Raw genomic sequence first — 22,396 nt, forward strand, 5'->3', positions numbered from 1 at the left:
CTGACAAACTCTTTCCCCCCGCTGATAAGAATTTGATAACCCCGTCTGCGCTTTCAGCATACACTTGTTAGGTACCAGTGAGGGATGACAGGTGAAGATGGAAGAAGGGCAGTTAGGCCATCGTGACGAATTCAACCCACTATGGTACCCAAGAGTAACTGCGTGGAGGTCGAAATGATATTGCAAGCAACGGTATTGCTAATTTCCATTACTTAAATCCTTTCTCCCTATCGAAACTCAAGGTTATATAAGTGGCAAGCGAATGCATCGGAATCGACATCGCCGGCGAGTCCGTGAGATAGCAACATCGGATGTCTCGTTCCAACTCATGAAGTTGCTATGTCCATAGATAATTCCATAGATAAAATCGTTTGCCACTTGTCAAAAGGGTTTGATACGTGAACCACAATAATAACAATTATATTTTTTATAACAATTTATATTACAAAATACAGTAACAATGTTTACAGACTAGACAGACAGAGATTACAGCTTTACATATATATCTTTTTTTATTTACCAACGCAACGGTTACCACTTTCCATCAGGTGGGCCGTCAGCTTGTTTATCATTCTAAGTTGCATAAAAAAAATTTAAGGTAAGGCAAAAGAATGTTTTGATAGGACAGAAGTCATAAACTTCCAAAAAAAAGAATCTGTCTAATTTGCTTGGGGTATTTCATTTTAAGGTAGGGCACTGCCCCTTAACCCCTCCCCCCATAGATACGGCCATGACTTGAGTCTACATGTCATGGCCGTGATCATGACTATGATCCACAATATATTTGAATTTGTAAAAAAATAAATTACTAATTATATTATCGTATTAAAAATATGGCCGATTAAAAAAGCCTTATGAGCATGCTTATCTAAGTATGGTTACGTCACAATTTTCTGTAAATTTTGAAAAAATAATGTCCAAATCTCAACGTTTATGATTGATTAATTAAAAAATATTCTGCTAGCGAACTAAAAAGTTGAATTAGTATATAATATCACCCATGATTTATATCATGAAGTAACAGGGATGACACTGTATCGTTACACCTTAATATCATATGTAACCGATTGATTACCAAAGTGGCTCTCTCTGCAAACAAAATATCATTTATTAATTACTATTCACAGATTTTAGCAAAAAAAGAGCTGGGTCCTACAGGTAAAAGATGCGTTGGAAGACAAAGAAACAGATAGGTTGAAAAAATCATGGAAGTGGCAGGAAAGATTTGGATAGATGTTGCTGCAGATCAAATTAAGTGGAATATAATGAAGGAGGCTTTTACCTATGGGGGGCTTTTACCCATACACCAATACAAAAAAAAAATATTGAAAAATTCATAAATTTTCTTGTGTAAAAATCCAAATGTACATATAAGGGTTATTATTTCTAAATTTGTACCATACCATACTATATCGACCGTTAAGAGCCCACCGCTGGACATAGGCTTCTCCATTGGGGGATTTTGCTAATAATTGCCATGCCTGGCAGGCGAGCTGGCAACCGCAGTTAGGCTTTGTGCTGTTTTAAGAGGGACGCTGCTGCCCTTCCCTTGACCACACGTTCTCTTCATCACTTCTTAACACACTCGGGGGGGGGGGGGGGGGAAGTCGGCGCATCCTTATTCATTAATTCAAACAATAGATAACAGAATAGACAAAATGATGGGCTACCTTATCAACCGACTTCAAAAAACGGTTGTATTTTTCTATGTTTGTTACGTCATAACTCAGTCAGTTGGAACATTAATAAAAACAATAGAGAAAAGAAGTGGCAAAATTCTGGACCACCTTATAGTATAGACGATTTTAAAAGAGCATACTAGTAGGAAAAATGGAGGGCAAAAAGGGAAGGAGAAGTTCGAGAAATAACTATATAGGGCAAATAAGGGAAACACTAAGTAGATCTCATGTCTTATAGGGAGGGCAAAAACCTGGAATAGAACTAACTAGAAGAGAATGTATGAAATAGTCGCCCCAATAAGAGGAAACTCTTAAATAAGAATAGAGAGAGAAAATGTCTATTGAATTGACCAGTTTAACATGAAATAGAAATAAATTTATATTAATACTTACAATTTAGTCCAAATCTTATTGTGGGCGAAATGGTACGTATGGCGGAGTGCTAATAACGCGCGCTGACACCACATGGCGGTCTCGGGATCACCCACTGAATCCCGGGTGTGGTATAGCCACTCTAGCATCTGTAATATATTATACGTATTGGTACTGGTCAACTTTGTTTTATTTGTAAGCAAATATCAAGAATGGGCTAACTATGGAACAACTGACCTGCTTTCATCCTCAGCTATCGTGCATATGCGCCTCGACTGTGTATACCGCTAGTGCAGGTGGAATAGAGTTACTAGTCCATTCAAAAATACATACGATCCGGCTCGAAGGACTAAAAAATTTTAAATATTAGGTTTGCATCTCATATACTGTATGTAGCCAATCCAAACTTGCATAAGCAATCCGGCTCGTAGGATCAAAAATCCTTTAACACCAGAAGGTTTGCATCTTACACTCAGCATGCAGTCGATCCAAGTGATGTTTTATTTTTATACCACTGAGATGACAATCAAGCATACGGCCCATCTAATGGTAAGTGGTTACCGTAGCCTATGAACGCCTGCAATATGCCAGGTGTATTACGCGCACGTTGCCGACCCTGAATAAACCTCTTTATCTCCTTTTTGAAGAAACCCATGCTATAGTCTCTTGGGAAAACCTCGATGTACTAACAATCCGGCTCCAAGGACCAAAAAATTTAAATACCAAAAGGTTCGCATCTCACATGTAACGTGCAGTCGGTCCACGCCTCCCGCGCTAACAACGCAACGCACGCAGCCGGCAGCAGGGCCCTGCGAGCGCTGGCGGTCAGCTGCTGCACGGCGTCAGGACAGAGCGCCCAGTGGCCGCACAACATCACCACGCTCAGTATGAACACGTCGCATAGGTACAGCTTCGCGGAACGATCCTCCGTTCTGGAATATATTTTTTTTTTTTTAATCAAAATTAATATTATATAGAGGGTAGGTTTAATTTGATTTTTTGTTTTCGAATCAAATCATTTATTGTACGAATATGGGTACATACATTAGATGAAAATAATAATTACATGTCCATTATTCCATATTCTACCATATCGACATGCACAATATAAAATTAAAGTAATAATAACTTAAAACAATAAAAACAATGTCAATAATAAAATGGAAAAAATTGTCAATAAAAATAATTAAATTGTATGTCTAATATTTATCATTGTAATAGTCATGTAACGTATAGTAACACTTGGCTGTCAAATATTCTTTTGCTTTTTTCTCCTTAAATGCTTTCGGGAATTTATTATTATAATTTGTTTATAATGGACAAAGTAAAAAAACACAATCAGTTTTAGAAATTCTTTCACTTGTTGAAAGCTACATTATCAGGGGGTAATATGAGTTATGTTTTATTTTCAAAGTAAACTAAACCGAGGCTTATTGCTAGTAATATATACAGGGTGTAGTTCCCACAGTAAAAGTGAACGATTTTACTAAAAAAAATATGGGTTAAAAATATTAAAAATTTGATCCTCCCATACTAAGTTAACAATTAGACGATTATTTATAACTATCCAAAAATGCTTATTATTGAGGTTTACTTAGATAGAAAATAGTTTTATTTATTTATTTATATATAATTTATTGTACACAAAAATTTATCATCATTATATGAACCTTTAATTGTCCACGGCAAAACCCCCCAAGGGGGAGGATAAGCCTTCCCCTTGGGAGGTTTTGCCAGTAGTTGCCACGCTTGGCATATGGATTGGACATAAAAATTACATTATTATAATTTACATAAAATAAAGATGTACAACAGACGAGCTTAAGTCTATAAAAGTTAAGCTTGCCTGTTTTTTTTTTCTTTTTTTTTTATACAACTTAGAACGGCAAACAAGCAGACGATCCACCTGATGGAAAGTGGTAACCGTCGCCTATAGACATGAGCAGTACCATGGACATAACAGTGTATACAGTTTCGCCCATGATATCCTCCATGCGTTGCCATTCCTGAGGGCTCAGGTGTTATTCCTCTGTACCCAGTGAATTCACGCCATATCCCACCCTTCAAACCGAAACACAGCCATGAAAACACACTTGCTTCGCGGTTGAAACACGAATGGGACAGAGGTACCTAAGCAATCAACTTTTGTACAAAGTCTTCCTCTGGTAAACTCTTTACTCTCTTTACTTGTATTTATTTTATTAGGTGCGATTAGACAGTTCTATTTAATATGTAGGATCATTAATTAATTGAAGTAATTGAGAAATCTTACTCATTGAAAGCGACCTGCGTTCTAGCCATGAGCTGCATGAACCACTCCCTGGTGGAGGGATCGTCGGGCTTCGCCGCCTTCAGGGGTGCAATCATGCATTGCAGAGAGAATTCTTGTCCACTGCAAAGAAAATAACAAATGTACGGTGTTTTTTTTTTGATGAGTGAAAATGGTATGGTCACCCCGTCTGCGCTAACGGGATACGCTGGCGGAGCACCAGTGAAGGGCGATAGATGAGAATGAAAACAGGTCAGTTAGCCCATCATGGTGAATTCAACAAGAATTGTTCACGACGGTTTCCAGGGGGAACCACGTGGAGGTCGACCTAATAAGGTATATTGCTAGCAATGGGGCTGTCAAACTCCATTGCTAACAATCCTTTTCCCCCTACACTAGTGGTGGATTAGGGCTAACTCTTCTTATATTTAGAGGCAAACACAGCATGCTTTGTGTTTAAAAAAAAAATTAAAATAGAATTAAATTATTAAACTATTAAATGGAAATATGTAAACAATAATGTTTATTTAGCTGTTGGTATACGCTATTGGAGTTCTAATAAGAGATAAGAGGTGACGACGAAGTGAGATCAATTGGCCCATTGTGAGAAACAAAAATAGAGAATGACCACGATGGTTTCCTGTGTGGAGGTTAAACTATGCCTTATTGCTAGCGACAGGACCTCTAGACCTCATTACTAAGTATCCCTTCCCCCTTAAGATTTTTTAATAGATGATAACGAAATGGTTACCCCGCCTGCGCTAACGGTATACTTTGGCGGGGCACAAGTGAGGGATGATAGGCGATAATGAAAGGGCAAGTCAGTTAGCTCATCGTGATGAATACACTTGGAATTCAACACGATGGTTTCCAGGGGGGACCACGTGGACATCGACCTGACAGGATACCCAGAATAGACTAGTCATCCTACCCAAACTAAGATGTTATGCCACCATACGCTGTGATTCCACTTACGTGACATCCTGCGCCTGCGCATCGATGAGCTCGTTGAGCCACACGAGGCTGCAGGAGGAGAGAGCGGCGGCGCAGCGTATCGCGGCCGCTTTCCGCAGCAGCTCCGCAGACGTCTCCCACCAGGAACTGGGCGACGTCATGCGCTCCAGGTACTTGGAGGACAGCGAGCCGCATGTCCGCACGTACGCCGCCCACGCCTGCACAGCACAGTCTCTCTTTACATTTAAGAGTTTCCTCTTGTCGGTGTAACTAATTCATGCATCTTCCTCCAGCCAGCTCTATCCCAGGCCATATCCTTGACTTCCCTGTACGACATGACACCTAGTGTTTCCTTTATCTGTCCCATGTAGTTATTCCTCAGTCTTCCTCTTCCTCTTTTGCCCTCTATTTTTCCTTCTACTATGCTCTTTAAAAAATCGTTATATCGTTTAAGGCCCAGCATTTTGCCTCTTCTATTCTCTATTGTTTTAATTAATGTTCGTTTCTCATTCACCAGAGGGAGACTTTGTACAAAAGTCGATTGCTTGGGTACCTCTGTTCCATTCGTGTTTCTACCGTGAAGCAGTTGTGTTTGCATGGCTGTGTTTCGGTTTGAAGGATGGGATATGGCGTTAATTTACTGGGTACAGAGGAATTACACCTGAGTCCTCAGGAATGGCAACGCAAGGGGGGTATCATGGACGAAACAGTATACTCTGTTATATCTATGGTTCTGCTCATGTCTATAGGCGACGGTTACCACTTTCCATCAGGTGGGCGGTCAGCTTGTTTGCCATTCTAAGTTGTATAAAAAAAAAACCTCCCAAGAGAGAGGCTTATGTTCATCAGTGGCCAGTTAAAGGCTGATATGACGATGACGAAAAAACTTAGGGCATTTGAAAAAAAAAAATCAAAAATATTCGACTCACCACATTATCGTCTGTTATAATTGAAAAATAATTCTCCACTATCTGAGACAGCAGCGTCCTGTTCGCATCATGTATCCTCTCGCACTCCAAACACTGCTGGATCATCGCCAGTTGTTTCACGAACATGCCCCCTTCTTCATCAGCGCCCTTGCTCCTCACTTTGGCGATGGCGGAGAAGGAATAACTGAGGCACCGTTCGACTGGCGCTCGGATGGTATTCGGCGGCATGCCCCGACATAATATTGGGAGGATTTCGAACATTGTCATTATGTCGGAGTCCTAGAACAAATATTAAATTTATTTTATACTAGCCGTTTCCCGCGGCGTTGCCCGTTTCTATGTGGTTCCCGTATATCATTCCCATTGGAACTCTTCATGAATCCGGTCTTATGTTGTACTATACACTTAAATGATAATTACGTACCCAATACCTTCATAAAGTTTCAGCCAATTCAACTGATCGGTTATTTTATAGCATTTTATATGTGATTCTTTAGATTGATATAACTTTTTTTATTTATGAACCGATTTAAATAAAATAACCGCTAAATGTTAAGTGAAGTACACCTCAACGCATTAGTGAAAACCGCGTTGAAATCGGTTAAGCCGTTTCTGAGATTAGCGTACAGACATATGTACAGACAAACAGAAAATTCAAAAAATCATTGTTGCGGGTTCTATTGCGTTCAAAAAGCCCCCTTATAATAGTTTTTCTTATATATGTTCCGTGTACAGACAGTGACCAGTTACTAATTTACAGTTACAGAGATAGGCATCTCCGCATGTATTGTTTAAGTGCAATAAAGACTATATAATAAACTCTTTATTGTGGGCATCATATTGAACAATTCCTCTGAACACAATCCATTGTACAGGCGGTAAAACACGCAGAGCGAGGCAAAACCTCTCCTAAGACTTGAGGGTTCGATACCGCTTGCAAGCCTGGGATCATCGACAATTCTCATAGCTCGTCGTTGTACTGAGTCGAAGGGTTCAAGCTGGTATCTAGGTGCTCCCGCCCATAAGTGACAGCAATTGTGGCAACCTACGAATAATAGCAAATAAACAAAATAAATATTATATGGCTCACATCACTCGTGCCTGGCACGATTCCATGCAGGTAGTTCTCCAAGAACCTCCTGGCAGAGGGCGTGGTGTGCGCTTGTGCAGCCGCCAGCAGCGTGCAGCCGTGCCGCCAGCCGCCGCCGCGGTGCACGGCCTCGTGCAGGAAGCACAGGTCCATCGGAGGGAACGGCTTCGGGTACTCCTCCGCAAGGGTCTGCAGGATCGCGAGCAGCACCGTGTCCGGGAATTCGTAAGAGGGAGACGTTACCTGTAAATGCATTGGTTACGAGATTGTTACGCGGATAATACTTAGGAAGCGTTTAAGTATTGTGTAACGCAATTTGGGATAGACGGAGGGGGGGATTGTAAAACGTGAGAGACTGGAGGGTAGCTCAAACAATGCGTTACGTAATATTTTTTTTTACAAACAATACAATTACAACACCATTCACCACTTTTTTATTTAACCATGCTTAAATGACTAAAAATTTAGCCGTGTGACTGCAGTATAGAATGGGCTAGCCCTTCCTTTCCAGTAAGTGTCGTTAGAGAAAACTTAATAGTCGAGGGATAGGCAGCGGCTTCCCTGTTTAAACATCACCAAAGTTTATTTAATTGCCAACCCGCATGCCAAGCGTGACAACTACTGGCAAAACCTCTTTTTATGGGGTACCCCTATGTCCAGCAGTGGACAGTTAACGGATGATAATGACGGTCGCTTAATAGAAAACTGAATTAATCCGAAATCTTCATATTTATAAATTGTTAAATCTACTTGTGTCCGGAAGCACTGCAGCAAGCCCCGCAGCACGGAGTTGTGGTGGAGGACAGCGGGCGATGGTATCGGCGGTTCAGGTCGGCCGTCCAGCTGGTAGGCGCCGCCGCGCAGACCGCGTAGTTCCCGCTCTATCAAGCGACGTGCCAGCCGACCGACGCCCGCCAGCGCCGCCTGGTTGGTGTATCTAAAAACTTCTGGCCACACCTCGCCTGTGAGGACAACCATTAAAAATACATTTAGAATAGAATAGAACAGAACAGAATAGAACAGAATAGAATAGAAAAGAATATGTTTATTGCTAGAAAAACACAATTATAACAGAGAATACAAAAATATTACATATATAAGAAGTGTCACCAGAGGGAGACTGTACAAAAGTCGTTTGCTTCGACACCTCTGTCCCATTCGTGTTTCTACCGTGAAGCAATTATGTTTGCATGGCTGTGTTTCGTTTTGAAGGGTGGGAATTTACTGGGTACAGAGGAATAACACCTGAGTCTTCAGGAATGGCAACGCATGGGGGGTATCATGGGCGAAACAGTATTCTCTGTTATGTCCATGGTACTGTTCATGTCTATAGGCGACGGTTACCACTTTCCATCAGGTGGGCCGTCAGCTTGTTTGCCATTCTAAGATGCATAAAAAAGGCAAACTGTTTTATAGCGATACGCTATATAGAAGTGGCCTTAAAACGTAGTAGAACCGTGTTCTTAAAAGATAATATAAAATAAGTTAGATCTGATTCAAATTTTTTTTTATACCACTGGGATGGCAAACAAGCATACGGCCCACCTGATGGTAAGCGGTTACCGTAGCCTATGAACGCCTGCAATACCAGAGTTATTACGCGCGCGTTGCCGACCCTGAAGAAACCTCTTTACCCCCCTTTTGATGAACCCCATGCGGTAGTCTCTTGGGAAAACCTCGGCAAAAAAATCTACGTTTTCCTTAAAAAAACTTACTGGGCACATAGTCTAAGACATCCTCTGGCTTCCTGGCCGCGTCCGCTGGGGTCTTGCAGTACGACGCGGGCAGTTTCACCGTTCTTCTGTACACCTGTAGGTCAACATTTTTTTTTTTATAGGATGACAATGGTCTGGTAATCTCGCCTGCGTTATTGGTATACGCTGGCGGGGCACCAGTGAGGGATGACAACACAAGAAAACAGGTCAGTTGGCCCACCGTAATGAACTCTACAAGAATTAACCATTTTTGACGACATAGGCTATATCTATCTATACTTATAATAAATCTGTAGAGAGGTCAATTCTGTACATAAAATATATTTCCAAAATAACTATCAGGGGGTGATTTGTGATCGATACTGATGCCAAAAATGCAATCAGTAAAATTTTTGTCAGTCTGTCTGTATGCTCGTTATAGAAACAAAAACTACTCGACGGACTTTAACGAAACTTGATACAAACAATTATTTTCAAATCTATCTATCTACCCCTGTGAAGCTGGACCGGATCTTTAGATCATGCTTATAGGCGACGGTTACCACTTTCCATCAGGTGGGCCGTAAAAATATTCGAATTTCGAATCTCTTTTTTTTTAAGTCATTTAAAAAGATGCTCTTTTTGTGATAAAAAACAAATAGAAAATAAAAACAACTCACTTCCGGTATATCTTTGAGTTTATAATCGTCAATCTTGTAACCGGCCAGTGCGTCGCACGCCGCCTCCACCACCTCTGGGTGGTTGGACTCGGCGATGTAGGACCAGAGCTTGCGTGCAGTGTCGCTCACTAGCTTGTCGTATTCGGGCGTCTGAACGCGTAGCGCTGGCACTTCTGACAGCAGCTTGCATAAGCTGAAATTTCATAGATAAGTCAAAGAACATTCATAACTTTCAACGAAGTGTGATTATATCTACTAAGGGCGGTGTCACATTACGCAGAATTGTATTTTTTATGCTAATATTTATAATATAATTAGTTATTTTTTTATGCAACTTAGAATGGCAAACAAGCTGACGGCCCACCTGATGGATAGTGGTAAATGTCGCCTATAAACATGAGCAGTACCATGGACATAACAGAGTATACCGTTTCGCCCATGATACCCCCATGCGTTGCCATTCCTGAGGACTCAGGTGTTATTCTTCTATACCCTGTAAATTCACGATATTTTTTTTTACAACACAGGTTTTAAACCAACATGCGGCTCACCTGATGGTAAGTGACTACCGCCGCCCATGGTCACTCACAACACCTACGGCATTGCAGGTGTACTGCCGGCCTTTTAAAAAGGAATATACTCTTTTCTTGAAGGTTATGTTGTCGTATCGGTTCGGAAATACTGCTGCTGGAAGTTGATTCCAAAGAATGGTTGTGCGTGGAAGAAAAACGCCTGCCTTGAAAAACGCACGGTGGAAGACCGTCAATCGTCCAGATGGTTGGGATGAAACTTTAGTTTGTATCGGATTGTACGGTGGTGAAAATCAACAGCAGGTGTCAATCTGAACAATTCCTCAGAGCACTCCCCATGATAAATTCGGTAGAAGATGCACAGAGGTGCAACGTCTCCGCGCAATTTCAGTGGGCCGAGTCGGACAGTAAGGCGTTGACTATCGACAATTCGAGCCGCCCCACTTTGAATGCGGTCTAACGGGAGGAGTCGGTACTGTAACGCTCCTGCCCACAGGTGAGAACAGTATTCCATATGCGGCCCGACTTGGGCTTTATATAATTTGAGGCGGTGTTCCGGCATGAAATACCGTGTCACCCTATTGAGCACTCCTAACTTTTTGGAAGCCACCCTTGAAGCCGAAACACAGGCATGCAAACACGCGCGCCGCGAGTGTGGCGGCAGCGAGGGTGCAGGGTACCTGGCGTGCAGGGCGGGGCGGCGGTGGGCGTGCAGGCGCGGCTGCAGCGCGCGCCACGAGCCGGCGGGCGCCACGGCCGCGCCGCGCCACAGCGCCGCCAGCGCCGCCAGCGCCCGTCCTGCTGCCACCAGGCCTCCGCCGCCGCCACCGCCGCCGCCGCCAGAGCAGCGGTTCAGGATCGACGATATGGTCGACACCAGCTCCAGTCCGTGGCTCGACGGCCTGCCACACATCAGTTTACTCATATTCTACTCCAATACTAATTGTAATGAAACATTTTTTTTTTCATGCAACTTAGAACACCTGATGGAAAGTGGTAACCGTCGATTATAGACATGAGCAGTACTGTAGACATAACAGAATATATATATATATATATATATATATATATATATATATATATATATATATATATATAGGTCCGGTAATGAATGAATAACCTTGAAACGTCATACATACATAACGTATAGTTCAACTAATGGCCGTCCTAAAAGAATACAATCAAAATATATCATAAGTAGTACCTTTGTTAACTATATTTTAAAGAAAAGTCAACTATATTTAAAAAAAAAAACAATTTGAGCATTTATTGTAAATTTATGTAAAATAATTAATTTTGAATATTACATGTTGTTTTTTATTATTCCCCAATGATAAATATATATACAGAAAACATTTCTGAAACCACATCACAAGCAACCATTTTGATTTTAGGATGCGAGGATGAATTCCCCACCGGTAGTGAACGATGCGATGGTAAAAGGTGACGGTAGGGTACCATGTCGAACTGCTTAATGTTCCAATGTACCTGATCTCGCATATCCTCTCGACGGCTGTCGCCCTGGCCACTTCCACCTCCCACTTGAGCTCGTCCGGCCGCCCGGTCCCTGGGTCCACCAGCATCTCTTGTAAATACGGGAAACAACGTACCTGCCGTGAATATATGATGAAAATTTAGTTTTTTTATTTATTTATTCTTTATTTTTTATAAAAAAAAAAATGTCTGGTACAAAAGGCGGTTCTACTATATACGGCAAACAAGCTAATAGCCCACCTGATGGAAAGTGGTAACCGTCGCCTATAGACATAAGCAGTACCATGGACATAACAGAGTATACTGTTTCGCCCATGATACCCCCCATGCGTTGCCATTCCTGAAGACTCAGGTGTTATTCCTCTGTACTCAGTAAATTCACGCCATATCTCACCCTTCAAACCGAAACACAGCCATGCCAACACAGCTGCTTCACGGTTGAAACACGAATGGGACAGAGGTACCCAAGCAATCGACTTTTGTACAAAGTCTCCCTCTGGTAAAATAAAAATGACGTGAATAATAAGCTAAATGTTAAAAAAATAAGGTCATATTCAAATGGGCATGACGTATAGCTGAGTGACACCATGTCTGTGGCTTTTCTTTTTTTTTTGGTTTTTTTTTTGTATTGTATCAGCCGTTCACTGTCCACTGCTAAACATAGACCATCCGTTAAAAAGAGTAGTTGCCACGCTTGGCAGGGGGTTTGGCAACTGCAGTTTGGCTTTGGTGATGTTTTAAGGTGGACGCTGTTGCCTATCCCTCGCTCACTCCCTGCATAGCTACCTTAGTCACCTCTTAAGACACCCACGGCAAAGTAGTGGTTGCCTATTCTATGCCGGGACCACGCGGCGATTTTGATATTATATATTTTTAATTATTGTTAAAATATTATTTGTAATTATGTGGAGAATTAAACATTAAATATATATAGATACTCTTTATTGTTTCCTCCAAAAGATTACAACAGTAAACTTATTATAAATATAAACAATTACAAGAAATAATCACAATGAGAAAACAATGGGCGACCTTATCGTTAAGAGCGATCTCTTCCAGGCAACCTTTGGATGGAGAGGAGTAATTATAAACAGTTTGGTGGGAGGCACGATGAAAAATTCTGTTAGTTCTAAATATGGGAGATGTGATACATATAATAATATATTATCCCTACTCATTATTATATATATATATATATATATATATATATATATATATATACACATACACACATACACACATATATATTTCTTTCTTTCCTTCTTAATTTAAAAATATCATATCTTCAGGACTTTATCAGGACCCGCTACCAGAGAGAGACTTTGTACAAAAGTCGATTGCTTGGGTACCTCTGTCCCATTCGTGTTTCAACCGTGAAGCAACTGTGTTTGCATGGCTGTGTTTCGGTTTGAAGGGTGGGATATAGGGTACAGAAGAATAACACCTGAGTCCTCAGGAATGGCAACGCATGGAGGTATCATAGGCGAAACAGTATACTCTGTTATGTTCATAGTACTGCTCATGTCTATAGGTGACGGTTACCACTTTCCATCAGGTGGACCGTCAGCTTGTTTGCCATACTAAGTTTAATAAAAAAAAATCCTATTTTTTTTTCTTTTTTTCTATCAGACTCACCTGTGTTTCCGCTAAACTGCTATACAGCATGACGAGGAAGGAGGTCGGCGCCCCCTTGCCCGTCTTTAGTTTGTTCAGGACAGCCACTATTCTCGGAACATTTTCCTATCAAATTAAAATTATGTATTGTCGTCAAACGCAGTAATGTTTACATAACTCCCTCTATGGAGTAGAAAAAGGGTTTTACATCATTTATGAAGAGGTAAGCAATTTTATGAAAAACTAGCCCCATAAAAGGGTACAAACTACGGTAACCGCTTACCATCAGGTGGGCCGTATGCTTGTTTGCCATCTCAGTGGTATAAAAAAAATATATGTGTACAAATATATATAATATCTTCATATTCATCATCACCATATCAGCTTTTTAACTGTCCACTACTGAATATAAACCTCCTCCTTGGAGGCTCCCTCCTTTGCAGGAGGGTTGGCAAGTTGGCAGTTAGGCTATGGTGATGTTTTGGTGAGGACGCTGCTGCTCATCTCTCGACCATTATGTTCCTTTAGTCGTCTCTTAAGAGATCCATGGAAAAGGAAAAACTGGCCCATTCTATGCCGGGACCACTAGTTATATTACGCGGCCCGTCTCGGCTTCGCACGGGTGGACATTTTTACATTTTAAAAAGTGGCCATTAAGGCTGCACGCGCGACGGAAGCTTAAAAATGGAGTAACTTCTCCCGTTTTCCCAACATTTCCCTTCACTGTTCTGCTCCTATTGATCGTCGCGTGATGAAAAGTATACTATAACCTGGTCAGGAGTATGAAGAATAATTGTACCAAGTTTCGTTAAAATCCGTCGAGTAGTTTTTGTTTCTATAACGAACATACAGACAGACAGACAGACAGACAAAAATTTTCCTGATTGCATTTTTGACATCAGTGTCGATCACTAATCACCGCCTGATAGTTATTATGGAAATATATTTCATGTACATAATTGACCTCTCTACAGATTTATTATAAGTATAGGATTAAAAAGTATAAATGACAGATTTTAGTTTTAAACTCATTTTCAGATTCGTAATATGAGTAAGAACAAAAGTTAATAATTTGTAGTTAGTAAAACTAATTAGTATGAATTACTCACTTTATACTTGGCTAACTTCGGCAATGCCCTCAAACATTCCAGCTTCACCCTCGGCGACCGATCATTAGCTATCTTATACGTCAAAAGTGGCAACACCATCACTGACACCTCCTTCCTGGCACCCACCAACTCGATCACCACTCTTAGGGCCCTCAGAACCACCTCCTCGAACCAATCCTCCTTCCTCCTCTCCATACAGAGACCGAGCAAAAACGGTAGTAACTCATATTTCAACAATTCATCCACACTTTCTATAGAATCGAACCATCCACTCAATTTGTCCGGGTTATCTCTAACCCGTTCCCATATCTCGTTCAGTTTGAATGTAACCGACAAATGGCTGTCGGTGTAAAGCAACGATTGAAATATTTTGTTCGCTTTCAAATTAGGCATGTGGAGTCTGGTGTCCTCTTTTACATTCGCCTGGTATATGTCGAGTATCTTGGACGCGGCCTTCAGTGCGTCCGATGTGAGACACGAGGGCAGGTTGAGCCACTGCAAGGACAGAGCTACGAACACATTCAGCGACACCGTTGAGTGTTCATACTTGTTTATAATGTTTAAACCTGAAAATAAATGAAAACATGGCAACAAATAAAAAACTGGCAACATCTAACTTCCTGTAGTGCTTCAATATATTTTTCTTGTTTGAGAAAAGTACTATACAAGCCTTGGCCACAACTAGGCATTGGTGGACTCACGTATGTGTGCCGTGTTGCACTACCGTGAAGCAGTTGCGTTCGCATGGCTGTGTTTCGGTTTGAAGGGTGGGATATGGCGTGAATTTACAGGGTACAGAGGAATAACACCTGAGTCCTCAGGAATAACAGCGCATGGGGGGTATCATGGGCGAAACAATATACTCTGTTATGTCCACGGTACTGCTCATGTCTATAGGCGACGGTTACCACTTTGCATCAGGTGGGCCGTCAGCTTGTTTGCCATTCTAAGTCGTATAAAAAAAAAATCCTTTTTATAATATCAATATAGAAAACAATAAAATGTCGAATAAAAGTTGATAATAATTTTCGAACTAACATAAATTGAAGAGTTCATGTAGATGAAGCGCGGAGCTGATGTTGAGGTTCTCCGCCAGCAAGGAGACGACCAGCCCGGCCACGGTCCTCAACTCGGGCGCCTCCAGAGCGAAGCAACGCTCTATGAGTGTGTAGCACGAGCGCGGATCTCGACTGTTTGCAATAAGCACGATTTGCTAAGCTTACAAGTACTTTACTGAATTAGGTATATCTCTTGCAGAAGTCCATATCACTGGTTATTTTTTTTTTACAACACAGGGGCAAACGAGCATGCAGCTCACCTGATCCTGACCTGCAGATCACAACACTAACAGGCATTGCAGGTGTGCTGCCAGCCTTTTAAAAAGGAATATGCTCTTGAAGGTTATGATGTCGTATCGATTCGGAAATACTGCTGCTAGAAGTTGATTCCAAAAAGTGGTTGTGTGTAGAAGAAAGTGCCTTGAGAAACGCACGGTGGAGGACCGCCACTCGTCCAGATGGTTGGGATGAAATTTTAGTTTATGGCGTACAAGTACTTTACTGAACTAGATACTCTCTTGCGGAAGTCCATATCACAGGTTATTTGGTTAGAATTACAGTAAAATCTCTATTATCCGAATCAAATAAAACCAGAAGTATTCCGTATAATCGAATATCCGGATAATCGATTTCAAATTCAAATCAAACGATACATAAATAAATTATAATATTTTTATTGTGTAAAGGGATTTTTACATAATAAAAACTTAAACATACGTCATTTAGACAATACGATAAAAAAAAATTACGAGCTATAAAGATAATGGATTACATAATACCTATTTACTCAATCAATACATAATAATATTTCTAAATCGGTAATTAGAGCCGTGAAGAATAAGTCCGGATAATCGAATATTCGAATAATCGATGCTCGGATAATCAAGATTCTACTGTATTTTGTTTAATTCCGCTACCATTAGTATGTGTGTGACTGGCAACACTCAAAGATTGACTACCACTATTACTACCTTTTTACTATGGCTTTGTACAGTTTGGATGCCGAACGGTTAACACTAAATTCCGAGCAGCAATCTAATAATTTGCTTGAAGATGCCTCGTTTAGTGTAGAAACACGTGTCGCAAAACGTAAGCGAACAAAATGACAGTCGGAGATTGATGGCTAATATGGAAGGTTGTGAAACTTCTGGTAGTGATAGTGGTGGTCAAACTTCGAGTGTTGCCAGTCACACACATAGTAATGGTAGCGGAATTAAACAAAATAATTCTAATTAAACAAACAAGCTTACAAGTCATAATTTCTTATATACGAAGGGTATATAAGAAATTATTACCCCATCACCAGAGGGAAACTTTGTACAAAAGTCGATTGCTTCCCATTCGTGTTTTAACCGTAAAGCAGTTGTGTTTGCATGGCTGTGTTTCGGTTTGAAGGGTGGGATATGGCGTGAATTTACTGGGTACGGAGGAATAACACCCGAGTCCTCAGGAATGGCAACGCATGGGGGGTATCATGGGCGAAACAGTATAGTCTGTTATGTCCATGGTACTGCTCATGTCTGTAGGCGACGGTTAGCACTTTCCATCAAGTGGGCGGTCAGCTAGTCTGCCATTCTAAGTTGAATAAAAAAAAATTATTCATTCAATTGGACTTTTTTTTTAATTTACATAAAAGCAAAATAAAGAGGCAACAATGGGCGGTCTTATTGCTAAACAGCGATATCTTTCAGACAACCTTAGGATCATCGTCATCATCATATCAGCCTATAACTGTCCACTGCTGAACATAAGTCTTCCCCTTGGAAGGTTTTGCGAGTAGTTGCCACGTTTGGCAGGCGGATTGGCAACCGCAGTTAGGCTTTGGAGATGTTTTAAGAGGAACGCTGCTGCCTTAGGATAGAAAGGAATAATTAAAATTGATTCAAAATTCTTTTCTCTGCCCTATTACTTGGAATTGGTACAATAAAAAAAAAAAAGAATTTATTCAACTCACCCGTGTTTAATAAGCTCGTTGGATATCCTCGCCAGCATGGGCAACAGTGCCATGACGGACTCCCCGTTTTGCCGGTACACCGCCGCGTCCGTCACCACTGAATACGCTGCGAAAGCTCGCTCGATCAGATCAGGGTTGCATACCTGTTGGCGAAAACATGTCTGTCAGTTTCATTGATTCGGGGTATCATGGGCGATACAGTATACTCTATTATGTCCATGGTACTGCTCATGTCTATAGGCGACGGTTACCACTTTCCATCAGGTGGGTCGTCAGCTTGTTTGCCATTCTAAGTTGTATAAAAAAAAAGCTTTTAACTGTCCACTGCTGAACATAAGCCTCCCCCTTGGGGGCTTTTCCAGTAGTTACCACGCTTGGCAGGCGAATTGGTAACCGCAGAAAAGCTTTAGAGATGTTTTAAGAGGGATGCTGCTGCCCATCCCTCGCCCTCCCTTAGTCACCTCTTACGACATCTACAGGAAAGGAAGGGATGGCCTATTCTATGCAGGGATTTACAACATGATATCCCCATGCGTTGCCATTCCTGAGAACTAGTGTTATACCTCTGTAGTTCTATACTTTCTAAATTCACTGCCATATCATATCTCACCCTTCAAATCGAAACACAGCCATGTAAATACAACTGCCACTCGATTGACCCACGAATGGAACAGAGCTACCCAAACAAACGACTTTTGTACAAAGTCTCTCTCTGGTAAACTACTCATTCATTCGTTTATAAATAACTATAATACAAGGACTGTTTAATTTGATACTTTTTTTTTTTATACAACTTAGAATGGCAAACAAGCTGACGACCCACCTGATGGAAAGTGGTAACCGTCGCCTATAGACATGAGCAGTACCATGGACATAACAGAGTATACTGTTTCGCCCATGATACCCCCCATGTGTTGCCATTCCTGAGGACTCAGATGTTATTCCTCTGTACCCTGTAAATTCACGCCATATTAGAGAGTGCTGTTTGCTTTGACCAGGGCAATTAATCCTTACTAATATTTGTAAAAGTAAGTTTATTTGTTACCTTAAGAAGTAAATCTTATACTATATGTGATACAGGGCATAACACATACTTTTACTCCAGTCAGTGAAAATATCTCAGTCGCGGGTAAAAGCTAGTAGCAAGTATAAACATAACCTGCTGACAACTGAGACAGGCCAGAAGTAATGTTGACTGTGCAGTGGACTGCGGCAGACTCAGCAGCAGTTGCCATGGCCTAACGCCACTACCGTGCTGGGGGTTGCATGTTAACCATAAAAAAACTGAACGGAGCAGTTCTAGACTGTTTGATGACACTCTGAGAAGGGAAAAGGTTATTTTAATACACATTTATTTATTTATATATAACATATTTTTGGCGAGTTTTACTGTTTTTGTAGAAATAATTTATTATTGTTTCTCCATATAGGTACAATATACGCGGTGTAAAGGACAGGTTGGCAAAACGGAAACAGTGAATTCAAACCATTATTCTGAACTTAAAACCGATGGAAATTCTTTCAGGAAATTTTCGTATTTTTTCCCTTGTCTTTTTTTTTCATTTAAAATCACGTACTGATTTCAAATGATTATATTCTGTTACATTATGAAGAAATAATATTTTTTTTAGTAAAATACTATGAAATAACAAAAAGCAGCAATGTAATGTTCATATTAAAAACTTACCGCGACGCGCGAAATCAGCTGTGTAAGGTTAACGCCACAAGCCTACGATAACTACCTACGAATGGGGGGAAAGGGATTGTCAGCAATGGAGTTTGACAGCCCCATTGCTAGCAATATGCTTTATTAGGTCGACCTCCACGTGGTTCCCCCTGGAAATCATCGTGAACAATTCTTGTTGAATTCGTCACGATGGGCTATCTGACCAACTTCATCCTCACCTATCATCCTTCACTGGTGCCCCGCCGGTGTATACCAAAAGCGCGGGTGGGGTTACTATCCATTATCAGCCATTAAAAGAAAACTACCTACGAATTGGCCGTGCTAACGTTGAATCAACGACTATCAAAACGTTTATTACATCTAGATAGAAAAAACCTTAAAATAATGACAGGGACAATAACGGGCCATTGTCCATTAAACAAACATTTATACACAATAGGAGCCACAGACAGCCCTCTATGTCGAGGCTGTTTCGACGCCGAAGAAACGGCTGCTCACGTAATCCTGGAATGTGAAGCTGTGGCCCCTTAACGTTTAGAAATCCTCGGAACGGTGAGATCGCTCCGTGAGGCCTGTAAAGATCCCAGAAAGCTTCTGTGCTTCTGGGTGGAGCTAAGTTGGCTATACTAGCCACGACTTATACGCACAACGACCCAAATGAGAAGTTAAGCACGGAAAATAGAGTCCTATTTGCATTACAACTACCTATGAAGAAGCACTATTGACCACGCAATGTACTCGTAGATATCATGCGTTGGGTGGAGTACGTCGTAAAATTTCAAATGCATTGCGCGGCGTCAAAATTAAGAATCGTTAATTATATGGCTGTGGTGCATTTTCGGTGGGAAAATAATCTGCCATCTGATTCAGATCATCTGAAACAACTCTTTTCATTTTGGCTAACGTGTCCCTTCCACCCTGTATAGTTTAAGGCTGTATACTTTTGCTATAACACTTTATTTTAAGAGATTTGGTACCTAATATATATGTATGTAACAAATATCTATTAAATTCATAGTCTTGAGGGCTTACCACTAAATATTTTCCGAAATTTCTGGCACGAACGAAACAGAAATTTGATGTTAAAATTACATAATACACGTCGTTAAAAATTATTAAAAATGTTAAAATATCATTCCTCTGGACTATTAGGATAGGATTTATGATGAACGTAATGTTAAGCTCCATTTACTGGGTCGATTTCGGTGCGAACAAAAACACGAAATTAAGCCCGAAAATTCGGAATTTCATTTCATGGTAGACCACCTGATTATTGCTACATGGTAGAACCCTGTACATATATTTCTATTATATAGTTATTCTAATTATTAAATTTATTTACTGTAACTATGTTTTTGATTATTATTGTTGGTCCTAACACAAATTTACTTTCGTATGAGAAATTAAAATGGAAAAAAGAATATAAATAACGAATTTGTCTGTTACCTCTTAACACCTTTACAACTCAACCAATTGTTATGAAATTGGGTTTACAGTTAGTATTTGGGATAACATTATTTCCATACCAAATACTAAATGTTAAAGTACCATTAAAGAGTAAAAACAAATAAAAGAAAGTGTGTATGAAAAGATTGATGAATGTAGAGGAAATAAAAGAGATCTGTTTAAATTGAAGATGCTGCTGCAACTGTTTGGCATTTCATTGTTTCTGTCTACACTGATGGGAGACAGGCGTGACAGACATGTATATATGTAAAAACAAATGAGTAGTAAAATAAAACCTCACATATAATCAGGGTGAGTGCATAATGCCTGCATTTGAACAAGTACATCATCTTCTGCGTTCTTATTTTTTTCTAATACAGTTATAAACGGGTGCTTCGGGGATTTGAGGGAAAACTGGCACTTGTACGGCTGGCCGGGCACCAGTCGAGACTTCAGGTCGAGGATGAGGAGGCCAGCCATTGTGGAAATTATTGCTGAAACATTACTGTGGGAATATAAAATTGTAGTAGAGTAAATTTGATTAAATTAAATGCTAACATAGTTTAATTATTTTATTAAAATCTTTAATTGTTTATTCATTGTGTAAAAAGATATTTTTTTATGAAACTTAGAATGGCAAATCAAGCTTACAGCCCACCTGATGGAAAGTGGTAACAAATAGAGTGTATGCCATGTCGCCCATGATACTATTTTAAAAATAAAATTACTAATATTCTTATTTATAATTTATTTTATTAAATAAATAATCCCCTTACAACTTTATTTTTTAATTAATTTATTTTAATAAAATTAATATTACATTAAAGTCTTCAAAATGTACTGTTCCCATATTTTGATTTAATAACATTAAAAATAAGTATATTAATAATTTTATTAAATAAAATATTACCCTTGAGCTTCTGCTCATAGAAAGATGAAGCCAAATACACTCAATTGGCAGATTTGTACAGGAGTTTACTTCTAAATTTCCTATTCCTGTTTGTGCTTTGTTTGCTTGTTTTAATATATTATTTTTAATATATAAATATATGATTAATATATAAATATATGATTAATATATAAATTTTACTTACTGTGCACTAGGTAGTAAGGTTATAACAGTTGACATAGTGTGTCCTATTTCTAAAACACCAAGCTCTACGAGCGCTAACAGACCCTGGCAAGCTGTCAGGCTCACCATAGCCTCCTTGGAGGAGCATTTGTCTCGTAGGAATTTCAATTCTTCATTTTCCAAAACAAATTTTTGTCTTTCCCCAACTTTATACTTTGATTTAATCGTATTTATTAACTTATCAATTGCGTTGACGATCAAAACACTGTTCTTTGTATTTAATTTATATTCGATTTCATCCATTTTTAAGTTTGCATACAAATTTAAATATTATTTAATGATAATAAAAGAGCCGGGTGAAAAAATTTATTAATAACAGCTGTGAACTGACAGCAAATTCAACAAATCTCAATTAAGAGTCAGCAATAGTGCAATCTTTTCAAAGCTGAAAAATACTCTATGCAATTACCTCGTAGCATACTTAAAATAAATTAGTATTTATAGTGTTATAGAACTATTATATTATGTTTCTATTATATATTATGTTTCTATTAAAAAATATCAATATGGATAGATATAAAAAAAACTATGTAAGCTATCTTAGAGAATAATTTAAAAAAAGATTTAAAAAAAAAGATTATTTTAAAAGTCCATAAACTGGTTGCATAGATTTCATATGATCGCTTTTTGTTCGATTTTATTAATTATATCGTTTCACTGAAGTAACCTCCGAATAATTTTTGATTGAACAAAAAAAATACATTT

At 39.7% G+C, this 22,396-nt stretch overlaps 1 protein-coding gene across 3 annotated transcripts; it reads right to left on the bottom strand.

Moving 5' to 3' along the window:
* Positions 1 to 439: 439 nt before the first annotated feature.
* Positions 440 to 22,082, bottom strand: LOC113515764 (focadhesin). Of its 3 annotated transcripts, none has more exons than XM_052899916.1 (19): positions 21,654 to 22,082; positions 20,861 to 21,064; positions 18,586 to 18,745; positions 17,427 to 17,569; positions 15,453 to 15,604; positions 14,415 to 14,980; positions 13,327 to 13,431; positions 11,656 to 11,807; positions 10,878 to 11,099; positions 9,668 to 9,860; positions 9,009 to 9,102; positions 8,044 to 8,255; positions 7,294 to 7,536; positions 6,204 to 6,482; positions 5,296 to 5,492; positions 4,324 to 4,443; positions 2,794 to 2,983; positions 2,073 to 2,200; positions 440 to 1,089 (listed from the first exon to the last, which is right to left on the bottom strand). In XM_052899916.1, the coding sequence occupies exons 1-19, from the start codon at positions 21,932 to 21,934 to the stop codon at positions 1,041 to 1,043; spliced, it is 3,690 nt and encodes a 1,229-aa protein (XP_052755876.1). In that variant the 5' UTR covers positions 21,935 to 22,082; the 3' UTR covers positions 440 to 1,040. The 3 variants fall into 3 exon arrangements, with proteins under 3 accessions (XP_052755876.1, XP_052755877.1, XP_052755878.1); XM_052899917.1 differs by having other exon boundaries at positions 441 to 1,089; positions 11,686 to 11,807; XM_052899918.1 differs by having other exon boundaries at positions 441 to 1,089; positions 20,861 to 21,053; positions 21,654 to 21,759.
* Between the last annotated feature and the right edge of the window lie 314 nt (positions 22,083 to 22,396).

Source organism: Galleria mellonella, unplaced genomic scaffold (genome assembly GCF_026898425.1).
Source record: "Galleria mellonella isolate WM207_F2 unplaced genomic scaffold, CSIRO_AGI_GalMel_v1 utg63, whole genome shotgun sequence".
In the NCBI taxonomy this organism is placed as follows: domain Eukaryota; kingdom Metazoa; phylum Arthropoda; class Insecta; order Lepidoptera; family Pyralidae; genus Galleria; species Galleria mellonella.